Source organism: Alligator sinensis, unplaced genomic scaffold, assembly GCF_000455745.1.
Source record: "Alligator sinensis unplaced genomic scaffold, ASM45574v1 scaffold810_1, whole genome shotgun sequence".
NCBI classification, from domain to species: domain Eukaryota; kingdom Metazoa; phylum Chordata; order Crocodylia; family Alligatoridae; genus Alligator; species Alligator sinensis.
In genome coordinates this window covers 16,271-33,938 of record NW_005842691.1, presented here as the reverse complement: position 1 = coordinate 33,938, position 17,668 = coordinate 16,271, and the positions used below count along the sequence as shown (strand labels likewise).

Below are 17,668 nucleotides of genomic sequence, written 5' to 3'. Positions count from 1 at the left end.
CCCCAACCCCTTTGGTTTGGGAAAGAACAGCTCTATCATGATGGACTGAGAACAATCTAAATGCACACCAGAAAAACTGCCATTCCCTTGGGGGAGCAATTCAACTATTTTGGGCTTCTTCAAAGAATAGCAGAATATCTGACTTACCCTTAATGCTGGATTGCCTTTACCTCACTTGGCATGCAAAGCTAGATTTATTCTGTAGCTGGAGGCTACATTTGTATGTCACAAGAAAAATGGAGGCTAACTTCCACCTGGACAATGACAGTGAGCATTCTGCAAGGTCATGCCTTCCCCAACCTATGCATTGAAGTTTAAATGTCTTTTCTAATTTTAATTAGCCACTGGAACATAAGTCCCATAGTCACTGTAAAACCTGGCAGTTGCTCACTGCCAACTAATTGTTTCAGTTCTTGATTATTATTCTTATTAAAACATGTTTTGAATTCAAACACTAGGCTCAGAGCTCTAGGTGGTATTTTTGTTGCTTCATGGCTGGCTCTCCAGAGAGCATCAACTCTTCAAAGAGTATTTCTATTCAAGTTATTAGAAGTCATATCCGTTATTATAATAGCCATCTTTTGTAGATAACATTTTTGGGATTTATGCTTAAAAACAATATTATTGGGTCTTATTTTTCCTACTGACCAGAATAAATAAAATGGAAAACCCAGATACTGTACTTTGTGACTTACTTAAAGAAGTCAACATGAAAAAAATCAAATGAATTTGAGAGGTGAGATGTTGACTCCTACAGATAGGAAACAGATTATATGCCTAACTCAGCTAATTACATGTCCCCCATTATTGTTCTATGAGCAAATCACAATTTTTTAAACATTTATCTTCACAATACTCCTGTGTGACAACATTCTGTTCCTTTCTAGAAGGAAAAGTAGGGCAAAGAGAGACTTAGCACAGTTGTTGAAGTTCACAAAAGAAAGCTCTGGAAGAACAAGGAACAGAAACTGATTGTTACAAGGCCCAAAACTAGTGGCCAAATCAATGGGGCTATCAATCCTTTCCTTCACCCTCCCATTGCAGAGAACTCCACTTTTATAGTGCACAGTATTTAAAAGCTTTGTGTTCCACCATCCCTTTTAAAAAAGGGAAGGCATTTACACACCTGACAAATTCTTCACCTGTGATTGAAAGCCCCATCCCCAACTAAAGATATTAATTGGGGGGTTCAAAAGGAAGACTGTCCAGACACCAACGTGGAGATATTTATGAATAACACATTTTATACTAATCTCATCCATCTCAGCAAGCACATAGTGGGCTCAGTAGTGATCAAAACCAGCTGATATATTCCGGATGGGGAGCTGTCTCCTATTCATTAGCTCACAGAAAACGTTCCATAGCACATATGAACATCTTCCCTGAGCTATACCAAGGTTTGGACAAGTTGGAAAGTATAAAAATTCCCATTTTCCTTACTTTTATTTTATAGCATGCAATAGCATCTCTGGCACCTTATTAAGCAGAAAGAATGACATGGTTGCTACTTCAAAGAGCTTAAAATATACTGGGACTCCACTACATAAAAAGTTGGAGAAAAGTTAAGTTTTAACTAAATGTTTGATTTAAAATTGATTTGATTAAACCAGTGCAAAAAGCTATGTGGACAGTAAAAGTGATATAAAACTGGCTTATGTTGATTTAGCTCAAACTGATTAGGTATCAATTTAAGCTGTATTTAAGTAAATTGCTCTCATAACAAAACTGGTCTTTATGCAAGGTTTTGCACAGCTTTATTCAAATTGCTAAAAGAATCCCCATAGCTTGGGTGTCACTTGTGTAGACAATCCCTTAAATGAAATGCAATCAATATTTATGACAAACTATGAAGAAGGTTGTTCATTCTTGAACGGGCTGGGAGTTCAGATGTTGCTCTGACTGTGATACCTTTCTTGTGCATCTTCTGCCAAAAAGGGAAGTAAAATATGTGAATGTGTGAGCCTTTATATTCATTTCTTAATAAGAAAATAGTTTTGAGGCGATGTTGCTGCCACATTGAAAACAACTGTTGTCGTTTCGTGTATTGCCCCAACTGTTGTCACTATGCACCGGTCCAATAAATGATGGGTCACCCACAAGAATTCTTGCCTCTAATATGAATACATATTTTACTGTGCTTGCCAAGTAAATCACTGGACAGTTAAAGTGAGAATGCAATAATTGGAAAGGCAGCATCGACAGGAGTGTTCATTTTCAATGATATGATCTTGCATTCATAGTAGAAACCTACTACATAGCAAGTCTAAGGTTTCCAAATCATGTGTTCTTTCAAGCTGGCTCAGAAAGCCGGGGTTTGAATGAAAGGGCGGCAGTTAACTGTTTTCTTGCCCTAGAAATCAGGCACCATATGAAGACACTGGAGTTGAGACTGGATCAAAGGCAGGCTGTCACCAACAGGCTGATTCTTAGACATTTCTACCCAACATACCATTCATTTAGCAGAAATTCCTAGAGAGGTAATAACATGTTTTCTTTCTAGAAAGCAGATGAACACAGGAAAATGTTTTACAGGTAACTATGCAAATTTGTCTGATAGCTAGTAACAGGCATATGTTATATCTTGTTCAGTCTGCTTCTGCCTGAAAGTCTGGATGATACCTTGGGGGAAAAGTGCTCAACAAATAAGTACCATTCAATTTTAACATGCATTTCTTTTGAAAGATTGTTTTGTTGTTAGTTACTTTGTTAAATTAATTCTAAAATAAATGCCGTGATTCACTTCAGTAAATGAAAAAAAAAATCAAATCAATGATAAAAACAAACCATTCTGATGTACACTAATATCTATTAAAAGTGTCTGACCTGTTAAAAACTAAAATCACACAATAACAAACAATCACACAATCAATATAAATTCATAAATTATACAAATTTCTCATGCTGAAGACCTTATTAAATAAAAAACATCTACATTTTGGGAGCTCATTTCAGGTTACTTCCTTCCCAAACTGAAAGGCAAAAACCATTACACACTCTGGGGCTATCAAGATAAAAAAAATGGGGACAATACTCCTCCTTGTTTTTGCATGCTGCCAGGCTACGAGCTCCCAGCTGTCTAATAAGTCAGAGGATATAATGGTTGTACAAAGACATTAGCTCAGTAAAGTACCAGATACTCAGACTACTAAGGGCTCTAAGTATTGAAACACAATCTTTATATTCACTGTGTTCCTACATGTATTCACGAAGGGAATGCTAGGCAAATCATTCTCCTCCCTCTACCAATCTGATAAAACTGTCAAATTTTGCTCTAAGAGTGACAGACCAACCTTTTGGGTAGTTCATATGAAAGTATACTGTATTAGTCTAACATCAACATATATAAAAGCTCCTGAATCCAGGCTGTCAAGTCAGCAAGCAAGACACTTGACTAAAAATTGGAAAAATAATTTAAATGATAATTTTAGCTTGACCAAATTATTTCCTCTCATAAAAGCTTCTGACTCTGCAGACGACAGAACAATTAGTTTGTATCTAGAGAGTCCTCCTGATATGTTAAAAACCAGAATAAAGTTTTTATGTTGAAAAGTTCTCAATTACTTCATGGATAAGATAAACAGTTTTCAAATTGGATTGACTGCAGTCTGGTGTTCGGAGTATGTTGATAAAAAGCAAATACAGTAAATATATCGGGGGAGTTTCAGCTTAATTTGTTAAACAGTGTCCTGGATATGTTGGAAAAATTTCCATACACTCAATTACCTGCATCTTACACATATATTCTTTCTCTCCTTGTTATCTCACTGTGTGGCAGAGTTCGTGTATTGGATGAGAGTGAGTTTGCTGATATGATCTACATAATGGTTGAAGTGATGGTAATAAAAAGGAGAAAGAATAAGGGATAACATCTTCCCCTTCCTTCATTAAAAGTTTTGATGCAGGAACTCCTGCATCATCAAGCCTCATCAGCAGTGATCAGCACACTTTCAAACAGCATGTAGTTAGAGAAACAGACTGCTCCTTTGTCTGCTTATTTAAGTGTGTCAACAGTAGGGCACATATGCATGTATAAAACACTGCCATGGCATGCCATACATTGTTAGTGCAGTTAGATATGCCAACTTAATTCACAGGAGAAATTCAGAGATTTCAAATAGACTCTATGTTGCTAAAAACATTCTGTCCTTCCCTGGCCTGAGTTCTTTGCAACAGAAGAATTGAGGTCTTTTTGTTTTTTAAGTCAAAAATAAGTAAAAATTAAGAGCTGGTCTTTTCTGAAGGGTGCCTTAAGTCTAGTGAGGGGTGCCTTGAGTCTAAAAAGGTTAAGAATCACGGATATAAAACATCTAATTTTCCAGAAGTAGCACTTGCTTCTTATCTTCTTATTGCTGCAACTTGAGAAGTTTCTTAGGGTGCCTGGAGACAAGCTGGGACACAACATGTTGGAGCAGACTGCTGGAGCATGGTAATTATCATGCTCCAGCCAGCCTCTGTGCCTCATGCATCAGCGTCCCTGTGCTCAAAATGGCAGCGTGGGCACTTTAAAGCTCATTCGATGAGCTTTAGATAAAGCGCCCTGCTACCATTTTGAATACACTGATACATACCGCTGATAAATGAGATGCTCCAGGTGCTTTAATTAGAGCATGTGTAAAAATGCCCTTCGTGTCCCTAGAGCCTTTGCTTTGAGAAAGAGACTCCTCCCCCATCAGCCTGTACTGTTGTGGATTACTCTTTTGCTGCCATATTCAGAATCTGAAGGCAGCATGTTCTTAATGGAGAGTTTTTATATTGCTTCTTCTCCTGTAGAGACCCCTCTCTATCCCCCTATATTTTGATCTTTTGGGCCCAGTGTAATGTTAATGTATTTGAGAATTGTGTTGAGACAATCTGAGACTATAGTGAGGATATAGATTCTAGGGGAGGTTTAGGAATATGAGTCCATTTAGTTTTGATCTCGTTATGAACCTGATGGTGTTGTACACATTTAGGTAAGCGTATTTGATAAACCAACCAACCAAAAGTGCTTACACAAGATATGACAGATGGTGATCAAATAACAAAACCCAGTCACCTGCAATGGCTTTATAATCCTGTGCATCCTATTATACCCAATTTAGGGAGCTTCTAGGAGGAGAATATGAAAAGATGCAGGCAAATGAAGTGGGTGATAGGAAGAACGAACAGGCAGAGAAAGTATTCTTTCTGCTTAGCTCTTTCCATCAATGTGGTAACTCCAAAAGCATCAGTTTAAAAGCTCTACATTGAAGTATAGAGTAGAGGTATGGAGAAATTTGCACTGCTGTTGTTTATGTTAAACGTGTTATTTATATAAATGGTGCTTTTCTGTACCCACAAACTGTCTTCCAAGACTTGTATCATTTGAGGAGGATTCATATTCTCTTAATAAATGACAAAGGGAGGGAGAAGAAAAAATCCACAACTAGCAAAAGTATTTCAGATTCAGCTGTACTCATTTTGGCTTATCTTCTATATAACTACATGCCTGAAGGGAAACTTGCTGATGAATGACCCAATCTTTAAGGCAGATCTATAAAAATATCTTACTACTTGTGAGGCATCTTCACATCCTGACTGGCCTTCCAGGTCAAGCGGCACAAACGTAGTACCTCTTCAGAGGTACCCTGGTTAAGCCATACTACATAAATGGACTAAAACAGTCAGTAATCTTAGGTGGAATATATAGCTCAACTATAAACCTTCACTAATAATTTGAATTAATAGTTCTGTTTTAAAGTTATGCATCTTAAACAACTGCTTACCTTGGCATCTCCTATATAATAAGACAAATAAAAAAAACCTAGTTGTTAACCCAAATAACTTGCAGAACAAGGAGATAAACAACTAGATAAAATTCATAAGGGAAAAATGGAAACAACCTACAATTTTAACTCTCTTTTCACTCTCTTCTACATAGTGTGACAGGGGCAAGCCCGGGGACGAGTTTCAAGTTGGCCCACCCACCTGCCTCTATGGGGCAGTCTGCCCAGTCTTGCCTGCCATGACTTTGCTGTTCCCATAACTGGTGGAAAATTCATGCCATTACAGGCACTGAGCGGTTCCCATAGGCCTTGGGGCTTTATCCGGATCATGCCGTGGGTGGAAGACATGCAGTCTCTTGGGCTTCTTCTGCAACCCTCACCTGGGTAGAGGCCAGCCAAGTTCCCAACCTGGGCCAAGCTTGCCCTGGCTCTGCTCAGGGCAACTCTACATAAACATACACAAATACACACTGGGCCCCTGGCCTCACATACTGGGCTCCCAGCCCTCAGTTCCCTCTCACTAGGGCTCCACACTGCCCCCTCACTGGGGGCGAACTCTATGGCCCTTCATGGGCTGGGGTCTTATACCCCCAGGGGCTCAAGTGCCTTTCCCTCAGCGTGCCTGGCCCCATAGTTTTTATATTCTCCACTATACAGTGGGGGCTGAGGTTTTAAAGAGCCCCTACCTGCCTTTCACCGGAGAGGTAACTGGCCTGGCGTTTCCTGGGGGCTCCCATGCCTCTAGGAGCCTCACCAGGCCACCCTTCCCCAACAGGGTGAAGTTTCAAGTCGTACCCAGGACCAGGAGCCTCCAAACCATCCCCTGTAGCTCCTACCCTTACCTCCAAGGTGTTCCAGGAACAGCTCAACCCAATGTTGCCTTCCTGGCTGCTCCACCCAGACTACTGTGTTTCTGGCCTAAGTCTGAAAATGGCCGCTGCAATCAGCCACCTGGCGGTTGCCTGCTCCAGCCCTTAGAGGCATGGAGCAGTAGAGCTGCTCCGTCACACACAGCAGGAACACAGCAAAATTCAGAAGTATGCAAATGAGTTCAGACTCATAACCATGAATTGGACAGCATGAAAGAATGTCCAGAAGCATTTATACGAGAATAGGGTCAGGGTGAAGTTGATGGTGGGAACTTTAGTTCATCAGAGGACGACAGAGATGATACAAAATGACACATACTTCAATAAAGAGAGGGGATGAATTATATTGATATTGGAATGTAATGGAATGAGAAGTAAACTTAAAAATTCCATCTGCCAGAAAGATACAACTAAGACTGCAGAACGTGGCCATGAACTTTGGAGCTTTAGGATACGACACAGGACTGAACCTGAGAAAACATATTCTTTATGAGCATATCTCTATGCATAATTTACATGTTAAAACATGAATTTGTTTTATTCCATTTGTATCAGCTGCACAGGGGTCAGCCTACCTGATTAATACACTACTGCATTTGAGAAATCATAGCATATGTGATTCCTGCATTTCTCTAATTATACTGGTGTATGACTTTGACAGATATTCCAGCCAAAACATCCTGAGAGAAAGGTTATATAAAAAGAAATATTCAGAGAAATACTGTATTGCTGGATGTGATAAATTAAATGTGATAAACATGTTATATAGACTATTCAAAGTTCCAACATTAAAGTTCAGGAAATTTCTATTTTCCTTTTTATTGTTTAACCTCACAACAAATGTGACTATTGATGTACTTATCTGGAGAGAAACAGATAAAAAACTATCTTAAGCAGAGAAGTAGAACAAAGATTCATTGGAGATATTAAGTCTCAGGGCCAGAAAATAGCAGAATATTTTGGAATGGGTATAAATGCAAAACTATCAGATTTGCCCTTGGAGAGGTCATTCACAACTGTGATTTCAGAATAAATATTAGTATATTTTGAAACTAATAAATCAGATATCTGTATTTTAGATGTAATTTTAAATGTAAACAACCAATTAGTGGTGCAATGCTAGGAACTGTTACTCATACGAACAGTCCTACTGATGACAAGGATTTGCAGGAGCAGGTGCTAGCATTATTGGATTGTTGTGTATATTAGAAATAAGCGTCTGATTTCAAGCTACTTAAATCTCCATAGATCATAAGATAGGTTTGTCAACAATAAGCATATTTATGTTATTCTGAAATTACTTCCATTTATTCAGACAATCCCATTCATTTCATGTATCATAGAATCATAGAAGTAGGGTCGGGAGGGACCTTGTAGATGATCTAAAGTAAAATAGGGCTAATCTTGCTAAAGTAAAATAGGGCAGGCAGACATGCAGTTTTAATCCTTCTCAACATTTATAGTTTTAACATGTAAGTATTAATTTCATTAAACCTATAGGGTATCTTCATCATCCCCACTAAACATAGAAATTGGACATGGACTAAACATAGACATTGGATTTTTGATACATTATAATCTGCCTGGCAACTGACTCCCCAGCCCAGACCAGCCCAGCCCCTAGCTTCTTTACTTTTCATTCCATCCAGGAAGAGCACACACCAACTGCTGAAACTTCCTTAGCCTGACAAAGGGTTTTTGAACTCTAAAGCTTGCTCAGTAACTATTCTCCAACTATTTGGGTTGGTCTAATAAAAGATATCAAATTCACCCAAGGAACCTTGTCTGCCTATGTCCTTAGACCAACACAGCTACAACCTATACCTCATCCCCACTACAGCATCTTTAATTTTAATGTGATTATGTATTCCCACAATAAAGAATTTATATATGGCTTTACCTTGCAAGTAAAGGCAGCATGATGCAAATATTTAGATGCCTAGCCCCTCCCAAGAAAAGTGGTATAAACTGGGCATACAGTATATTTTTACTACTTAAAACATTCTGTAATCAAGTTTAATATTACACTCTTTGAATTTATGCTTATTTATGAAATTAACAGCATAGATGCATGAAATAGAACAAGGACTGAAGAAATAATCAGTTCCCCAAATATCAGTAATTCTGAAGTGATTCTAACGTTTTTGTTGATTGGAATATTAAAGCTGCAATTCTTCCTTTATAAAAATGAATTTTTCATCAACATAACATGAAACACAAAACTGGGTAATGATTTCTATTATTTCAGGTTTTCATGATGATTATCATCTTATCAAGACAATAATCAAGAGAAACACCATAAGCAATTTAAAATATTCAAAACAAATTATATAATTTAACTTTTTTCAATACCCATTTAAACACACAATTTTACTATTTTAAAAAAATGAAATAACTAAACTTAAATCATAATAGACCAAAATCATTATTATTAGGCAGTATGACCAGTTGCACATATATAAAATGAAAAAAGACAAAACCATATTTACTCAGATATGAGATGACCTCCCAATAATAACATTCTATTTATGGAAAATTTATAAAATGATTATAATTTTCCAGGTATAGGATCTAATAATTGGAGGTTTGTGTTGAATTTGTCCCCCTCCCAGTGCTGCAACAGATTTGTGCTTGAACCCTCCAAAAATCTACCTTCTGCAGCCCCTTCTTCCCATGTGCTCTTCCTGAGCACATGGAAACAAGAAGCAAATCTGAAAAAAAATGACCTTGAAATACAGCAATTTGCAAATTGTGCCCACAGACTTAATCTAGCCAGAGTTGATGCATTTTACCTTTTTTAAAAATCTGCTGCAAGTTTTAGCACAGGTACTCCATAAACGCACTTTTAAGAAGCAATTCAGTACCTACTTATATATACAGTACAAACTTTTTTTTCAAAAATGTTTATTTCTACATGTAAAAAAAAAAAAATCTATATATTTATATAACTGTACCTCTAACAACCCATCAAGTGACCACCATGGTTGACTTGACAGACCAAAACATACTTTGACAGTTAATTATTTTAGTCTCATTCCAAAGTTCGCACTGCATACCTGGGCACCCACATGCCCATAACCATTCCAGTACTTTCACTTGTCGTATTCGTCGTTGTCATTGCTATCCTCACCACTGTCCTCCTTGTCATTCTCTTTGGAGGGTTTGCCTCTGAAAAGTCTATGCCAGTCCTCTATCGTCCATATGAGGTCTGCCACCTCTTTCCTGTCATCCTCTTCTGTCTTCCTGTAGAACCAGTACATTTCACGCAGCCCCATTTTAATACAGTCCTCAACTGTGGGGTCTGACTGACTGTTTATGAGCAGGTTCCTGGCCTTCCACAGGGCATACAAAGGTGTGGAAGAAAGTACGTGCACTCCTCCTGGTGGTGACAGGTTTCAGAACCCTGACCAGAGAAGCGGCCCTCTAGGGGCACTTGACTAAACAGCAAGGGGCTTTGACAGCTCTCTTTGACCAGTTCATCTCCCACTTCAGGTATGCCCTGTGAAAGGCCAGGAACTTGCTCACAAACAGGCACTCAGACACCACTGGTTGAGGACTGTATTAAAATGGGGCTGAGTGAAACGTACTGGTACTACAGGAAGACAGACGAGGATGATGGGAAAGAGATGGTAGATCTCACATGGAAAAGAGGGGATTGGTATAGATGTTTCAGAGGCAATCCCTCCAAAGGGAACAACAAGGAGGACAATGGTGAGGACAATGACAAAAATGAGGAGTGGATAGCAGGTGCGTTGAGTGAACTTTGTAAAGGGACTAATATAGTTTAACTGTTAAAGGTTGTTTTGGGTCTGTCAAGTGAACCACAATGGTCACGACAGGTTGTTAGAGGTAGTTACTTACACACACACACACACACACACACACACACACACACACACACACACACGTATCTTTGTTTTAAAAAAACCCCAAAACAGCACTTTTGCTCAATATGGGTCATGTACTTTATATTCATGCTTAGTGCTGGCTGCATTTGATCAACTTCATAGTTGGTTTCCATTACTGAGAACATGCAGCTTTTAGTAGCAGCTCAAAGATAGACAATGTATTTAGTGCAGTTTCCTTGTATACAAATGTATAAATTTGTATGTGAATGTAAAATGAGGGGCTTTTATATTTCACTGGGGGGGAAAAACCTGGTCTTCGTTTGAGAAAATATGGTAGTATGAATTACAATTCTAAAAGGCCTGTTGTCATGCTCATTATAATATTAAGATACTGGAGACAATCAGAAGTTGAAAAGATTATTAGATATCTGTTTTAAAGTTACCATCAACAATCTATCTGGTCGTTCTCAGAATAATTTCAGTTTGTGAACTTAAAATCAGGCAAATAAAACCCATTTAATTCATATTCCTATTTGAATATTAACATATGGATGTCTTAGTTATCTTTATAATTCATTAAAATTACTAAGCTTGTGCTTACATTAAATATTGTTCTTCAAGATGCCTAAAATTACATCCACCTTTGAAAAGCTATGTAATACTGCATAATAGCTTCAGTTTACTTTAATTTGACAACAGAGAAAATGAACTATAATTATAGGGCACATTACTGGTCTACTGGTGAGGTACAGCCTTCTAATGCAAACAACGATCTACCTACAATTCTTAGAGAATGTTGCAAAACAGAACAAAAATCAACTGTGGTATATTTGTGAAGAGACTTTTTCAGTAATAATGTTGCAATTTTTTACTTATGCAATATTAATATAAAGTTGATATTTCACCCTACATTTATAATCTGGCCATGTTAGTTAAACAGCTTAATCATATTATAAGCAGGACCAGTAGCACCACCTATTATGTCTCGTACTTTCCATTATATCTTATTTCAGCTGAAATTTTCCATGCTGAGAATCTGCCTCAGGCTGATTTTCCCCCCAAAATTTTCAACAAAAATACTTAAGCTGTTTCAGAGGAAAAGACTAGGGAAAAAATACATACTTTAACCATGTTAAAGAATTATACTATTTGAAAATCTTTCATGCCTCTATACTTTGTAGTAGGGGCTTGACATGTGGAAGACAACAGCCTTTGTCTCAGGAACGTGACCTGCTGTCTCCAAGAAAAGCAATGAAAAGTTGCCACTGCTACATGCCTTTCAAAAATTGCAGCATGAAGGATTTTTTTTTGCGCTTAGTAGCTAAAATTTGGGAAGATTCTGTACATGCTCCAGGCCAGAACATAACAGGACTTTCCTTGTAATTGCTTCTCTGGGCTGCTGTCAACTGTATTGGGACTCCAGGCATTGGAACTTAAAGACTCTATGCTCTAAATGCTGCCCTTGCTGCACCTAGCCAGTGTGGATGGGGAAACTACTTGATGCAAATACAGAGGGGTTAAGAAACAGTCTGGGGACTGGGTGGGAGAGGGGGGAAAGGGTGAGTAGGGTTCTTGAAGGAACCTTTCTGAGTGGAAGGTAAAGCGTAGGAAAGAAAGAAACAGACTCTTGTAAATTGGGAACCAAAAGGTGGAAAACTGAATTAAATTGTTTGAAATTATATGAGGGTGGGAAATTTGATTGGTGACTAGTGGGCAAAGGTTCAAAAGGAGAAAGAGCTCTGATAAGGAGCCAATTTGCAAGGGGAGAAATAGTACTGGTTGTATAAAGAGGTTGATAGAAAAATGTGGAGGAGTCAGGGTCACTGTGAATGTAGGACTCCAAAAATCAGTGAATACCAGGATTAAGGTTACCTAATATGCACTCCCTAATATGTAGCCATTACAACAGTTTTACATTTCAGAATCGCACTGGTTTTTCTTTTTACAGAACTCCTACCTCATTCAGCACACAGGAGAGCCCATAAGAGGCTGAGTAGTGAATCAAGGCTGAGTAGTGAAGGACCCATTAACTTTAGGATCCTTACATCATCTGTTGTAAATGTTGGAAAACGGACATGGATCAAGGCCAATAAATTGTAGGAAGAGGAGTGACTGTTTTGTGGTTACTGAAGGTGAGTGTGACCCTGGGCAGCTGGATTCCACATTGGTCTGTGCCATATAGAGATCGATACTCTGTGGTGCTAGTCATATTTCTTAACCATACTTTTCACATGTAGTCTCTAACCATGTGTTCTTCATTTTCTGGGTGCCTATCCTGAAACCTTGAGGTCTGATCTGCAGAACTGTGAACCACTCACAACTGAAACAGAAGTCAACCGAAGCTGTAGTGTCTCAGACCGGACGCCCAAAATGATCAGATACTTTTGACCTTGACTTTTTTGTGCCTCAGTTCTTCATCTAAAAAATGACGCTCTCTGGGTACTATGAAAAGGAAGAAATTCATCTTCCTGAAGTAGTAAGATACTATAGTGATGACTACCACAGAAATATCCATGAAAAATCTAAGAATTCTTGCCTTGTTTTCCTATCATGGTTTGAAGAGTGGGCAGCAAAAGAGAACAAGGCCAGCTGCTGAATGATAAGGATATAGTAAAATACTGCCTTGCTACTCATTAAGCAAGCATTAAATGAGGCATGGATCCCATGAAAAAATGAGGATGTAATGTAGACTATTGTGATCAGGGTTGCCAACCCAAGACATTTTTTTTTTTTTTTAAATCAATAATCTGCGAACATTTTACTGACAACCAAACGTTTCTACTGACATATGTTTTATATAATGTGAATGTAACCTTTCCAGCCCTGGACATCAGTAATAAGAGCTAGGTTCAAAATTGGGGTTTAACACCAACTTTCTAAACTTTAGAAGAGAGCGTCCATTACAGGCAGGTGGTGGTCAACAAAACACAGCAGCAGCACGTGGCTGGGGGTGGAAGGAATTAGAGGGCTATAGAGGCTCCGGTAGGCCACAAAGCCCCGGCAGAAAGCTTTCTGCAGGGCACCAAGATACATTCCCATTTGGACACAAGGTGGTGCTGCTCTGCAATGCCTGCCCATTAACACTTGTATCCAGCCTTATTTCAATAATGGACCTTCAATCAAGTTCACAGTTGCTTTGTTTCATGTGGTTTTTTTGTTTTTTTTTGTTTTTATACAGACGGTTCAAATTTTATGGACTTTACAGACAAGAGTTTTTAGCCTTTTTTAATGGACTGTTCATAAGTTTATGGATAGTTGGCAACCCTGATTGTTAAGCATGCGAATAAGGGGGCTGAATGAAAAATGCACATCCAATTTTTTCCATTTTTTTTGACTGCTCATCTCTGCACCCTCAATATTGTCCTTCTAATAATATTTTTGCGCCTATTACATATAACTATAAATTAAAGCATTGACAATAATACAATGGATTGCAGTAATGCAAATGGAAAGGTGGTCTGCTGAGTCATGGTGGTTACAAGAATTATGAATTTAAATTACCTGATACTTTTATGACCAAAGTGTCACAGAAGAATTTTTTACTTTTGATATTATCCACCATTTGTACTTTATTAACACTGGGCCAGATTCAGCAGTTTATGTCATTAAACGCTCATTAAATTTCAGTTCATAGGTAGGACTGTAGCTATATTCTGATACAGGTACAAATGTTAAATCAGGAGAGAGGACCTTTACTTCAATTTTACAATTCACTTCAGACTTGCAAAAATCTTTTCATAGAATCATTCACTCCAGTTACAAATTTTCTTCAGGGACAACAGCAAATAACTGAAATGTTGCCAATGGCACTTTTATGTTCTCAGCTTGCAATCACACAAAACCCCACTGAGATGCTCTCCAGGAGCATCTCTCCAGGATGATGGCGAAGATTCCATTGTCTCACTGGAATCAAGAATAATTTTCTGAAATATCACATGGCAAGTAAAAAGAACATAAAAAGCCTAGACCTTAAAGGTGTTAAGAACAAAATATAATTTGATTCCTTTAAGGTTGTGTTGATTGTTTTGCATGAAAATACTTTTAAGTCAGGAGTATTCCTGGTCACATTCATGCTCATAGATTTTTTTACTGTAACACCAAGTAGAACACAGCATACTACAACACTGCCAATCACTGTACAATTTTTATGGAAAAGTGTAACAGCAATGGTAAACACTACTGAATTTATCTGAAATAAAACCTTTTGTACCACTATGATATTAAAGGTAGAAAAAAGAACTGTGTTTGGTCCTAAGGACTGTGGAATAATTCCTTATCTAAGAACTTTCACAAAAGTCTAGCTTCATCTCTGCAGCACTGAGGTGCTCCACTGGAATAATGCTTATTAGACAGTGCAATCCAGAGCTCTTTCATCAGACAGCAGGAAAAACAATACTGCAGTGTGCACTGTTTCTTTTTCTTCCTCTTTTCCCCACATATACTGACACAGATATACAGTAAAATGACAACCAAATTATCTTGAAATAAACACATTATGGCAATTAGATCCTGCTACTATGTTTCAGCCCTTTTTACTTTGTAAGAAAATCTAACCTTAATTATCATGTGTTCTGCTACACCACAGATTAAGGGATATCAGAAACCTACTTTTTCTGATCAGAAAGATATTTGCTGTTATTTGCTGTGTATATATTTATCTCTATATATCTATAGATATATATAGCTATAGAGAGAGAGACAAATATCTATCTATCTATCTATCTATCTATCTATCCATCCATCCATCCACTGTTTTAATAACTAAAGACCAAATCCAAGTAAACTCCCAGTGATGTCAAAGGTGCTTCTAGGAGTGAAGTAAGTTTCTTGAGAGGCAAGACGATTTCAAAATTTCAATTAATCTGTAAATGAAGAAGCATCTGCTTACTTTCTGTTCCTTTTCCTGGCTCGGCTGTAGGCTTCCAGACCTTCTGTTAGTGTCTTCAACTTCTCTGGCTCCACCTGAGTGAAGGTATGAACACCAAACCACATTACCCAGACCTGCAATTATTAAACACTGCTTTAACTTTACTGGTGGACATGCAGATGTTTAGTTTGTGGACCCTAATTTTCACTGCTTCCATTAAAAAACAAACAAACAAACAAAAAAACTATTCTCCACTACAGGAAGAAGAGCAAGATTTTTTAAATGTGTCAGTATGTTCAGACTAATAGCATTAACATGCAAAAAGTAAAAACATGACACACATGAAAAGATAATTTAGGACTAAAATAAAATTATCATTTAAAAAAAGCTACTACTTTTTTCTCCCTTTGGGATAAACAATATGAATACTGTTATGAAAAATCTCATAGTCCTTGTCTGCATGCAGATTTCATTCCTATGAAAGTTAGATGTGCTACATAAAAATATTTTCTCTATTGTCTATTATGTACAATATCGTATTTTTGATATATGTTAAAAGCTGTACATTACCACAAATACTTTACTACGTCTGATTTTAAATTAAAGTCCTTAAGGCACCAATTCAGCAACGCAATTAAGCACATGCTCAAATTAACTCCTGAAGAGCAAATCATTTCAACATGTGCTTAAGTCCTTTTTAAGTCAAAAGAACTTAAGAACACTGCTGGAAAGGCAGGTTTTGCTGAATCATGTCATTGCCAGTTAAAGAAACATACTGGGCCAAAAGCCAGATGCAGTTATGAACAACACTCAAAGTCAACTGCAGTTACATATGCATAAATCTGTTACAGATATCATAAATGGACCACTATGTGAATCCCAGGAATTACTGATGAGGATGATGGAAAGAACTACAGTTTCATACAGAGGTTCACATTTTCAAACTTGAGCAAAACATTAACCATCTAAACTTTACGTGATTTTGATTAGATTTGATTTTATAAACAGAGCAAGGCTAAAACAGATAATTTGAAAAAACAGAACAGAATAAATTTCTTATTAGTTTTGTTCCACTTTTGTTAATTTTTATCTCTGAAAACCTAACAAAAGTCTGTGTAGTTTGTTGATAACTATAAGTTGATTTTTAACTCTGCAGAGCAAATTCAATCATTAAATAGAAAATTACTGATTATTGCTATGATTAATCCTGAATAAATGTTTTGAAAATGTAATATCTCTCAAAACCTAAATTATGTGTGTTACTAAAATTAAATTCACAATGATTTTCAGAGGTGATAAGTTAATGTTAATGCATGCTGCAAGTATTTAGAACCTATGAAAATAAGGCTAAACATCATACATTTTAGTTCAAGTATAACTTTTTAAAAAATGTTACGAATCTTATAATGAAATATACAGTTATGGCAAATAACCATTACTGCTAAGAACTGTCCTGGGGAAGGGGCTAATGAATCCTATTTTCATGTGGTAGACTAAATTATGACACAAACTGTACTTGGACATCAGGAAATACTACAACTATAAAACCCTCAAGTCTTAGATTAAAACAGCAAATATTCCCAAATAATTTCTCTCACAATCTAACTTCATGATGGTATAAATGCATAAATAAGGACACAGAAATTACCCATGTTAAACAAGACAATTAGCAAACCAGTCACTTGAAACAGAAACAAATTATCCTAGCAATGTTACTGCACAATGTATTAAAGACTTTTACTGATCACAGAAAAGTGTCAGCTGCACCGAAGAGGTGAACTTAAAACTACCATATTAAAAGTGCTAATTGAAGCAATGTTACTATCTATGTAGTTAGTTACCTGCAGCTAGAATTAATCACTTCAATCTTCATTTACTGTTACAGGATATTTGAAGAGTGTGGTTTTAAAATAAAATGTTGTATTTTTCAATTTTAAACAATTAAATGGCAACACTGTAATTTGTCTGATCCTTTATCTTTAAAACTTTACCAACTGACAGAAAAATGAATACATTATTTGTAGCCCAGGCGTACTTCACAATTAAGTATATGTAACTTTTTGAGAACTTAGGTCTTCTAATATAATTTTAGGATATTTTAATGGTAGACTATTTGTTTTTAATAAGAACGAATATTGTTTGGCTGAATATGTACTGAAATTGTAATAAGAGTTATATTAAATAGCAAAAAACAAAACAAAACACACAAACCCAAAAAACCCCTTAATATTCAAATTTCTTGATGTTAGAAGTAATAATGCAAAATCTATTTTCATTTACTTTTTCAAAGAACAATTAATATTAAACAGGTAACACAATATGGCATTAAATGCAAAGCCA

At 37.0% G+C, this 17,668-nt stretch overlaps 1 protein-coding gene across 1 annotated transcript in view; it reads right to left on the bottom strand.

Moving 5' to 3' along the window:
• Nucleotides 1-17,668, bottom strand: part of MBD5 (methyl-CpG binding domain protein 5) — a gene marked incomplete at its 5' end in the record, with an annotated part of 36,562 nt that overhangs the window by 6,764 nt on the left and 12,130 nt on the right. The window contains 1 exon segment of the mRNA XM_025215972.1: nt 15,350-15,462. Within this exon segment, the coding sequence (XP_025071757.1) occupies nt 15,350-15,462 (113 nt within the window).